The sequence below is a fragment of the Pelodiscus sinensis genome, chromosome 23 (genome assembly GCF_049634645.1).
Source record: "Pelodiscus sinensis isolate JC-2024 chromosome 23, ASM4963464v1, whole genome shotgun sequence".
In the NCBI taxonomy this organism is placed as follows: domain Eukaryota; kingdom Metazoa; phylum Chordata; order Testudines; family Trionychidae; genus Pelodiscus; species Pelodiscus sinensis.
In genome coordinates, this window is record NC_134733.1 from 7,433,010 (window position 1) to 7,444,490 (window position 11,481).

General features: G+C 42.1%; 1 protein-coding gene across 5 annotated transcripts in view; it reads right to left on the reverse strand.

The window, feature by feature from the left end:
* Positions 1 to 11,396, reverse strand: part of UBR4 (ubiquitin protein ligase E3 component n-recognin 4) — a 133,145-nt gene extending 121,749 nt beyond the window's left edge. For all 5 annotated transcript variants that reach the window (XM_075906477.1, XM_075906474.1, XM_075906478.1 and 2 more), the window contains exons 1-7: positions 10,936 to 11,396; positions 4,380 to 4,477; positions 3,223 to 3,326; positions 2,157 to 2,286; positions 1,894 to 2,033; positions 1,050 to 1,152; positions 144 to 285 (exon numbers count right to left, since the gene is read on the reverse strand). In XM_075906477.1, coding sequence (XP_075762592.1) covers positions 144 to 285; positions 1,050 to 1,152; positions 1,894 to 2,033; positions 2,157 to 2,286; positions 3,223 to 3,326; positions 4,380 to 4,477; positions 10,936 to 11,072 — 854 coding nt within the window. In that variant the 5' untranslated portion in view covers positions 11,073 to 11,396. The remainder of the gene's footprint in view (positions 1 to 143; positions 286 to 1,049; positions 1,153 to 1,893; positions 2,034 to 2,156; positions 2,287 to 3,222; positions 3,327 to 4,379; positions 4,478 to 10,935) is intronic.
* Positions 11,397 to 11,481: the final 85 nt, after the last annotated feature.

Genomic DNA, 11,481 nt, shown 5'->3' on the forward strand with positions numbered 1-11,481 from the left:
GCCCCGTGTACTCAAGGGAGAACTTTCTGGCATCAAACGTCTAATAAGAAGATAAACAGCAGCCAGAACCGTATCACCTGTACATTCACAGTGTCTCACAACATACCCAATATTAAAAAAGAAGAAAAATTCAAATATCTTACCCATTGCGGACTGCAGTGGCATCTGCTACAGTGGCTGGCATAATAAAAAATGAGTTGGCTGACACTGCATCCTGAAATCGATTTATGTATCGCAAAAAGTAAGGGAGGTTCAGACACACTCGCAGCAACTTTTCAGAGCCACCTATCACACAAAAATCAGGAAAAATAGGACATTGTTTTACCTTTGTTATTCTACTGCATGGCTTTAAAATTGGAATTAAAAGTGACAGAGAGGATGAGCCACTGGTTTAAAGCAGTACAAATAAAATGTTTCCCATATTTCACCTGTGGAATTATCTTTAAAAATAATGCAGTTGCAATTTGATGTGAGGAAACACAGGAATAGCACCACAGATTAGGTAATTATGATAGATATACTTAATTTAAGCTCTCATTTCAATGCACCACAGGAAAACAGACAAAAAGGTAACAGTAAATGTTTGTGCCTCTACATGGAAGGTCTCATTCTCATTTCATGTGGTCTGTTAGACCTAAATTACACAGCAAGGATTCCCAACCCTATCACCCATGCCCAGTCTGTATGCCATCCCTTGTCGTTTTACACTGCCTCAACTTTTTCTATGTACCACAGTTATTTGCAGGTAAGTAAAATTGTCATCCCTATTCCTATTCCCAAAAAACAAGTATCCGCACCACAACCACCATCTTTATTGGCAATCTCAATACAGACACAAAGCGCTGAGCAGGTCTTAGATGACAGACTCAACCTGCACCCATAGGTCCTTCAGGTTAGGGATGACAAGGTTCTGATATAGGGCAGGCCTGTACTACCATTACCCACATGTCATTCATCGTGAACGAAGAACTCAGGCTCCTGGCCACACAGTCTTGCACCTCCCAAGAGCACTTTTTTTAAAAAAAGAAAAATTAAAAGCTTATTCTTACCAAGCTCTTGTAGGCTGGCTACATTCTGAGCAATGAATATACTTTTGGTCTTTGCTGCAGAGGCTTGATCTGTGGCTGTCTGATTATCGCTTTCTCCTTCCACCTAATGAACAAGATGACGTTAAATACAGGCGTGTTGCTGCAGATCTCTTTATGGGAGCGAGACTGATCTACAGCACAACTCAATGAGGAGCCACATGTACAAAAGTTGTTTGTTTTCCATGTGATAAGTCAACCAGCAAAAAAGGATCATACTTGCCTCCATCTCGTTTGTCACCCCCAACTCCACCCAAATGTGATTTAATAAATACAGAAGAGCTTAATCCAAACATTTAAAAGCTCCTTGTTCATTTCCTATAGTCTTCTGCCCTTTCCTATGCTCATAGACTCATAGACTTTAAGGTCAGAAGAGACCATTATGATCATCTAGTCTGACCCCCTGCACAGTGCAGGCCACGGAATCTCACCCACCCCCTCCTAGAATAATCCTCTCACCTATATCTCAGATATTGAAGCCTTCAAATACTTTGAAGACCTCAAGATGCAGAGAATCCTCCAGCTGTGATCTGTACCCCATGCTACAGAGGAAGGCGAAAAACCTCCAGGGCCTCTGCCAATCTACCCTGGAGGAAAATTCCTTCCCGACCCCAAATATGGCGATCAGCTAAACCCTGAGCATGTGGGCAAGACTCACCAGCCAGACACCCAGAAAGTTCTCTTAGAGTAACTCCTATCATCCCTCCATTGACCTATTTACCACTGCTAATGAATGGTCAATTAGTTACCAAGATCACACCAGGAGTATTAGGAACATAGCACTTCCATTCTAAATCTGTTTGTTCACCTGAGTCTCTGGAGCAACAGACGGTGATGCTGTCACTCTAGGGTTAAAAACTGATGTCAGCTGATTCAAGAAGTTCATCTGCACCTCCTTCTGACGCAGTTCAGGGCTCACTGGAGAGGCCAACTCTTTCTGATCCTCCACTGCAGGGGCAAAAGCAGAGGGTCATTCTACACATCAAGGGTAGGAAGAGTGCAATGCTTTGTGTACCTGAAGAAAGTACTGAAATGAAACAACAAGCTGTAAGATTACACTGAAGCACTTACCATCAGAAAGGGTTTTGATGGTCTGAGGCAGCTTAGCTGATTTCATCATTGCTGTGAAAGTAATAATTTCAGTTCTGTCCAGACGACTGCAGCCAGTGCAGAGCCCCTTTATCAGTAGAATCAGGTGTTTCTACAAAAAGAAAGTCACCAAATCAAATCCAAATGCTTTTGATCCCTATGTTCCCCTCAAAACCAGTTCTCCTCTGCAGGGGTTGATTCATACCATTGCAATCTCACAGGCCAAAGCTGATCTCTTATATGGGAGCATGGAAGGGAATGAACAGCAGATGAGACAGTGCTCGGGGCTTGAATGAATCCTCTCCTTGTCACAGAAGAGCACTTGGAAAAGCAATTTTTCCTAAAACACACGCAGGCTCAGAGCAAGGAGCAGATCACACTGTCAGAGCCTCAGAAGCCAGCTTACCTTTAGGATTTTAATTGATTGTGAAATTTGATAGCCTGTTTTCTTTTTGTGGAAGAGAAAAACTCTCCCTGAGAGAGGAACACATGACCCAAGAAGAGTTTGTTTCTTACACAAGAACAAACGATCTGACAGTGCAGAAGCAACTCTTAAGGTCACTGTATTAAACCAAGGCAGAGAAAACAGAAAATCAGAATGGACATTCAGAGTTAATTTTGTTCCTTGGAGTCTGTTTAAACTCAAATCTGCAGGTAATGTTCATCTTAATGCCTGCACACGAGAATTCTAGAAAAAGGAGGCACTAACAAAAGAGATGGTCCAGTAGGTGACAAGTACCCTGCATTGCACATGAGCAAGGGAAGGTGGATTAGGTCTCTTTCTGTCCCTGAAGAAGCGTTTTCTGACTCTCTCCTCTCCCCTGCCCACCCTCCCCTCCCACTCCAATCATTGTCCCACTGAAGCTGCGGCAACAAGATGATGTTACAAGCATTACTCTTTCAGGATATGAAGTCGTAAATATTTCTAGAATAAGTTTTGCATCTTAAATAGCTCCTAGAATTATACTAGAACAAAGGAGGAAGAAGCCATACACCTTTTCTCCAATACAGTTCTGCTTCCAGCCTCAAAATCCACCTTTCTACTCACCTGTGAAACAGCACATGCCTCATCAGGGTTTTCAAGTCGCAGTAATGAGAATTCAATCAGAACTTTACAAGCAGCTGCCACTGACTGCAGCTGGTTCCTGGGTACTACAAAAATAAAAGGCTTGTATCACTTACCACCACCATCTCAGAGTTAAAACACTGCATCACAGTCTCAATGATACCAAAGAAACCAGTTGGAAACAGAGAAAAGAGGTTGAATCCTAAGATTCTTATAAATAGCACCTCATTCCACAATTAGTCAAAGACCTCATCTACACTACATGGCTAAGTTGATCTAAGTTATGCTTACATAGCTTAGGTCAACTTTTTGCAGAGTCTGCACTGTGCTGGGTTGATGGGAGAGAGTTAATCAGTTTAGTGGATTTTCATCACTAAAGCACCCCCTGGAATGATTATGACAACACCAATCCCAGTAAGAGTAGATATAACCACAGTAACTTCAACGGAACTATTTACACAAACATATTGGGTATGCCTAGACTACAGGCTTTTGTTGACAGAGGCTGTGTCGACAGATACTGTAGACAAAGCCACTGTCGACAAAGAGCATCTAGACTACATCCAGTACTGTCGACAAAGCAAGCCGCTTTTTCAACAGAGTCTAGATGCTGTCTTTTGAAAAAGCACAGCGTGGATGCAATAGCGCCTTTTGTCAACAGAACTCTGCCGACAAAAGGCATTATTCCTCGTAGAATGAGGTTTACCGCCATTGACAAAACTGCCACGTTGTCAACTTAATGTCGACAGAACTCGGCGGTAGTGTAGACACAGGTATAGTTTTGTAGTCTAGATACACCCATTGATAAAAAGAAGGAGTGCAAGGGCTGCAATAGATAGATAAAAGGGATACTTTAATAGTTTTTGCTACTTTGCAGAACACTAAAAGGTTTCAATAAATAATATTGAGAAGTCATAAAGCAAAGATTCACCATTAGTTTTGTATCAGATTTCACCTATAACACCTAGATCTTTAAGTCTGTACTTCCCCCACAGCTGACAAACACCAGACCCACAAACTCTACATTAATATCTGATTCAGAAAATAGACTAGAAGCAAGTACCAAAAAAACAACATCCTGCTTATTACATCCCAGTTACTAGACAAGAAACAGGAGCCAAAAGATGCTCAACACTTACTTAGACCACACACTGTAGTGATGTAATGAGTCGAGAGCGCAACGAAGGAGGAGTAGAAGGGCTCATATTGTTTGTCATGATGCAGGATTTCAGATTCACTACAATAAGCAAACATAGCAGGAAAGCAAGTCAATTATATAAAATAACAGTGAATGTTTGAGTGTTTTGAAGATATGATATATTTATTAATACATGGAAAGCAAAATTATTTAAATTTAATTACAGATATCTTAATTCCATATATACAGAGCCCTACCAAATTAATGGTCCATTTTGGACACAGGAATTTTAAAGTTTAAAAATAATGTCAACTATTTAAATCTGAAATTTCACAGTGTTGTAACTGTGGGGGTCCTAATCTAAACAGGAGTCAAGGGGGTCACAAGGTTATTATAGGGGGTTGCAGTACTGCTACCCTTACTTCTGCACTGTTGCTAGCAGAGGCACTGCTTTCAAAACTGGGCAGCTGAGGAGTGGTGGCTGCTAACCAGAAGCCCAACTCTGAAGTGAGAGCTGCCGCCAGCAGCAGCACAGAAGTATGGCATTAAATGGTATTGCCACCTTTATTTCTGCCCTGCTGCCTGCAGATTCTGGGCCCTCACCCAGAAGCCACCACCTTCCAGCCACAAGCACTGAAGGCAGTAATACAGGATTAAGGGAGGCATGGTACATTAGTGTCAGCTTTATTTATGCACCACCGCTGGTACCCAGCCAACAGCCACTGCTCTCTGGCCACCAAGCTCTGAAGACAGTACAGAAGTAACAGTGGCAAAACCAAGCTCAACTAAAATAATCTTGCAATCCAAACCCCACCCTGCAACTCCTTTTTGGGTCAGGACCCCCAATGTGAGAAATAGTGATCTCCTATGTGAAATCTGTATAAAGTAGGTTAAGAGTACACAAAAGACCAGATTTCACAAGGAGCTCTCTGACATCATCCATGTGCACTTCTGCATAAAGAAAGAGAGGAAAATACCAAGGTCAAAATCTACTGTGGATCTGAGAAGAGAATTTTGACACAACAAACATTTTACCCTGATGCCTTCATGAGTTTGGCACATTCCATTACATCCGAGATCTCCTTTTATTACTTTTTAATATAGGATCAATCTCCTCTGAGCTGTCTACAAGCTTTGTATTGTTTGCTGGGGTTTGCTAGAACTGGAGGCATTAACATTCATTCTCTGTCAGAGCACAGAACCAACCAGAGCTCATGCAATTCTGCAAAATGAAGGATTCAAAACAGTCAATTGCATTGACAAAGCTTTTGTGAGGAGAGGAAAGTGAGGGAAATTTTGGAAGAGCTGCTGCACATTTGGAGAAAAATATTTTTGCTGAAATCTGTTCCAGAGGCAAAGACACATGGCCTCAAAGATCCATTTACGATTTATGTGGGGAGCAGAAAAAAATCCATGACTATGATAGAAACAAACTGTTCACTCCCAGTGAGGGAAATGTTAATGTCACCTCAAATGTCAAACTGACCACAGTAAAACCAAAAACCACCCCTATGTATAAAAACTCTAAAAATAATTAGAGAAGGTTTTTGCTCAACAGTCAGATTTTTTGCTCCACAGAACAGATTTAGCATGTGCAGTGGCAGTTCAAGCGTCACACACTGCCCCACTGATGTGCCTCAACATTTGCATGGATAGGTCCCCCTAGAATGTGAAGATAGCTCAGTCTCTATGGCTAATTCAGTCCTTGTATTTTCCTGACTGACCAACCTTTGCCAACTGTGGTGACACTGTATGATGTGGAGATCTATCCACTAGCTAATGAATCAATCATAACATATGGTACTTTCATTCAGTACCAACCTGCTTTGAACTTGTAACGTAGAATGAAAGACTTGCCTACTGATTATAGAAAAATGTGATGATGTGGGTTGATGGCCTACAGGACATAATTTGCAGTAACAAAAGAGATACTTTGGTTTAAACCCTGGAAACTCCCTAAATTCAGCAGAGTCAGAGGAAGCAACTGAAATAATTTGGGAAAGGCAAGACTTCTATTGGTAATAAAAATAACCTGTTGCGCTACTGAGAAGGGGAAGAATTTCCCCAACACAATAGACTTATTATATAATCATTTATATTCCTGTACCATCTAGATACCTCAACTGAGACGACTTCATTACAGTGACTTGCACAGATGCATAAGCCCTGCAAACCCATGAATATCTGCTTTATATCTGCAAGTATCCAGTTCCATGGACGTAGATGCAGATATCTGCGGCTCATTTTTGAGGATACAGATGCGTATACAACATTTTGTATCCATGCAGGGATCTGCACATAAGAAGATATAGCCCTGCCTTGAAAAGCTCACAGTTGAAGACAAAAGGCAGGAGAAAGGAAGCATATACTTCAGATATGGTAACTAAGACAGAGAAATTAAGTGACCTGGAAGAGGCAGAATTTAACCTAGGTTCTCTCACACTTCAGTGTTTTAAGCACAAAACTATTCTCTCACACTATATTGTTTTTCGAATGTTCCATGCCTACCACCTGAGTGCACAAATAACTTTATCCTGTCCAGTTGCCACTGCTTCAGAAGCAGAGATCCAAGAGTACCTAGTGCTTTAGCCCTCAGATAAGATTTTCATGACAGTGTCTCTGGATCCCTGTTTAGTATCATTACTATGTTCAGTGGCAGACCATGAACAATAAGAAACTAGCAAAGAATTATTTCCCTTGTCACCCTGATCAGATGTGCAGTAAATAAAATATGAAACATTGAGGAAACTATTGGAATAAGGTATGAGTGGAGGACAAACTCTATGCCTATTAAAATTAATTAATGAAAAAAAATTGGAAGGGACTTTTGCAGTTTCATCACTATAATCTGCCTCTCTCAATAGTCAGCTAAGGAAACCCTAACTTCAATTGCTGCCTCCCTAGAGTTTAGGCATTTGAAACAGAAACTCTCCCCACTTCCAAAGTGAATCTAGAAGTATTCCTACAACTTCCTCTCAGATCCATGTAAATAGGAGAGGAAATTTAATACTCCTTCATCCTGGCTACATGTCTAGTTATATGCTTCAATGATTTCCACAGCACCATATTTATTATTAGTACTCTGTAGCTATTTATTTTAGAAACTTTTTTAATGTCAGCTAGCCACTTAGGAATACACACTTTGTCATACCAGATGGAAACAATGAACTCTCAGGTTAGGTATACGGTCTCCAGCAGGCAAAATACATCACTCTGCTACCCCGTCACTCATTGGTGTAATCTTAAACATTCTGAATAAGGATTGCTGACCTGTGCAGTAATCAATTAATGACCAGTCTTTTCCTCTTTTTCAGTCATATTTTGTCATCTTATTTTGAAACTTATCTGACATACAATAAGCTGAACTACAATCCCTCACTGATGAATGGGGATAGTAAAGCCGTAGTTCTGAATTAAAAACTATTTTATTCAAATTTTAAATAGACAATAGAAAGACTCTACGCGTTTCATTTGAAATTCAATTACCTCCCCCCCCAAAAAAATCACTGATTTTCTAAGGTTCACCCCTTACACTACCTCATGCCCGTAATTTATTCGAACTATAAACCTAATTCAGATTGAAGAACAACAATGCCTACTAAACACAACTAGAAATTACATGTGGATTTAGGTTAGCATATAGCCCTTAGTTTTTAATCATTTGAAAGTTCTTAATACAATTTATTCCTGTAATTTAGGAATCTGTCTGCTTGACCATAACTCAAAGGTAAAGTATCTAGAGGCTTGAAAACAGACCTCTCCAAAGTTCATATTCACATGTATTCAGGTTTTGCTCTTCCACCTCTTTGTGCACAATCATAAATTAGCAGCAATATCTATATGGGATGTATTTTAAAGAGAACAAGCAAGAACAATCCGGGGATGACAGAATAACCAACAATTTGGCAGCGCCTCTCAGCTATTGCTACTGCTCTGTTGTGAAAGGCAAATTGTGAGACATACCAATCCCTCCTTACGAGAGGCCAAAAGCAGAGGAACTATAATGTAGGGAAATGTAGCACATTTTTATTTGAAGATGAGGGATTTGATTTTATTATTAAGAGAGCAGTCAATAACTAATTTATTGAATCAGTAAGGCTGTTTTTGTAAATAACGAAGCCATAAAAACATTAAACTGTGTAACTTATGTGGGAGCACAAATGTTTGATACAAAATATTCTTCACCATAATAAAATATTATTTCACATAAAACAAGAATCCTCTCAGAGAACACACAGGTCAGTAACTGATCTTTGTATTCCAGTAGCATTCAGAGGTTTTAATCACCTGTGTGTCCTCATTGGGCTTTCTGGATTTGAGTCAGCTCCTATTGACTTTCATGGCTCAGGATCAGACCCTTTACAGACAGTAGTTATCACTGAGGCCTCCCCCTCTTGAAGAGGAATACACTGACAAAAAAAGTTACCTTCATGTATGAACATCGCTCTGAGTCTGTCCCATTTGACAAAGACATTTTTGTATATACACTGGACACCAAGTTGATGGCACCCTTTCATATCAACAACTTCATAATTCAAAGTTAACTTTACATATTTAAGTAAGAGGGCCAAAACTTACTGGCTGCCAAACATCTTGGTCATTAGGAAAACTCCTTCATGCCTACACCTAAGCTATACATGCCTACACCTAAGAACCAAATATAGCTGTTCTCAGGAAAATAGGACATGATTTATTTATTTTTTAAATTTCAAAATATTTAATTACATACACTTTTTATTTTATTAGGACGGCATTGCATCATGCTTTTATTATGATGGCAACTGTTCATCTCATGATACACCCAAGAGAAAATTCAACAGCATCTTTTTTAATAACGTCTGAGTACAGTTTAAAATATAATCATATGCATTATCTTCTATTTTCTTCCTCAAAACCATAGAGCTATGCAGCATCACAATGGGGCCACAATCTGACACAGGGGGTCTAACCCTACAGAGCCCTCAACTCCCATCAGCTTCAGTGGGCCTAGAGAACACTCAGACCATCAGATAAGCCCCTCCAAGAATAATTCTCACAATAATAATGGATCACTGGTCTAAATCAGGCCAACACTTTAATACAAAAGGAAGAACAAAGTCATTGCAACAATCAACATTTTTGCAATATATATTTTATTAAGGGGGTGGTGAATTTGCATATTTGACAGCTGAGATTCACAAGAGAAAGGCTATCCTGGTGTAGCCTTCAAAAGCAGGATTTGCCAAGGCTTTTAAGGAGCAGAAATACATATACAGATTTCTAGGTGAACCATAATATACATGCTGAAAGAGGCTTCCTGCTTTAGGGGTCTACTGATCTGGATATTTTGTATGATTTGGCAAAACAATGTTTTATTCAGTTTTCCTAATGCATTGAATTTGCATTCCTAATAGGCAATTTTGAGTTATATTTCACTAACTGAAAATTAGCTTTCATACATAAGCTTAGGTTATATGCAATCTATTTAATAAAGCATCTGGCATGCGTTAATAGCATCAGAAAATATTCCCACTGGCAAATACACTATGCATTCAAAACAAGATGCCAGCAGCTTCTGATAAACACAAGATCACAGAGAATCTTGCCTTTGAATAAAACTTCTGCCTCCCCATTTCTTAAAAATAATTTCAGTGACAGAACCTAAATCCAAACCCACTTAGTCTAGTAAGATGAATATATAGTATCTCATCACACAAAGACCACAGTAGTTTGCATTATGTAGCATATAACAATACATTTTTAAACTAGAGGAATGCAAAGACAAAACAGACTAACTATAATAAACCATCTTGTTAGTCTTTAAAGTGCTACATAGTCCTGTTTTTTATCAAGGATGAGGCAGAGCGCTCATCTTTTTTACACTAGTTAGCTACAGAAAATGGACAAGAGGGGTATGGACAAGAGGGGTACTCCCCCCCTCCCCCGGCTTGCGAGCTTCCACACTTAGCCTTTCAGAAACTGGGAAGCAGCAAGGTGCTAGTGATCCCACCAGGGCATTATCCCCTGGACACTGCTTTGAGCTCCATTTTTTCAAAGTAGCCTCCAGCTAGCATCTGCGGGACGCATTTTAAGCCGCACCCCATGCCTGTCTAGAAACGGGAAAGTGCTGACACGGTCTGGCCCATGAAAGCTCATCCTCTAATAAACCATCTTGTTAGTCTTTAAAGTGCTACATTGTCCTGCATTTTGCTTCCTCTCCCCCAGCACCCTTTGCATGCTGGGAGCACCTGCCAATCTCCCCCCGCCCCTCCAAGTCTGCCCTGCTCAGCGCGTGACAGCTGCCCACGGCAGCGCGACCGCGAGCCTGGCCGGCTTCACTCTGGGACCCATCGGGGAAGAGCTGAGCGCCTGTCCCCAGCCTCAGGCCAGACGGGCAGCGCTCTAGGGTCTCAGCTTGACCCGCCCAGCGGGGAGTTCTCCTCCAGCCCCGCCGGGGGCACGGGGCGGGGAGCGGCCCCAGGAGGACGGGGGTGAGGCAGGTGAGGTGCTGGGGCCCCTGTCGGACCCTGCCAGAGGAATAACACGGACCGACTCCTCCCTCCCTCCCCAGGCCCCACCTCTCGATGACCGAGGCCAGCAGCTGCGGCAGCTCCCTCATCTCGAAGGCTGAGTAGGAGGCGGAGAGCAGCGGCCGCACCGCCACCTCCCAGCCCGGCTCTCCCGGGGTCTCGGCTCCGCCGCCCGACGCCGCCATCTTGTTGCTGCCGCCTCCTCGGTTGGGTGAGGGGGGGGGGAAGGAGATAGGCGAGGGAGAAACCGGAAGCGCTCCTGAGGAGACGGGAAGTGAACCGCTCAGCCCTGCGCACGTTACTCTGGCTCAGCGGCGTGACGTAACAGAAGCTCAGGCGCGGGCGCAGCGGATGAGTCAGCATCGTGTTTGGCACATGCGCCGTAGACGGCTTTCGTTCCTGCAAGCTGCGCATGTGCAGCCAGTGCCTGGTGAGCAGGGACCCGTGCTCAAGCTGTGTGCGTTCCAGCTGGTGAGGGTACGCCCATGGGTCAAGGCAGGAGCCGGAGTCTTGGGCTCCCAGTCCTTCCTGAATCTGTGTTCCCAGGCCGCTGCCAGAGCCTGGAATGAAGCCAAGAGCCCTGTCTCCCTGTGC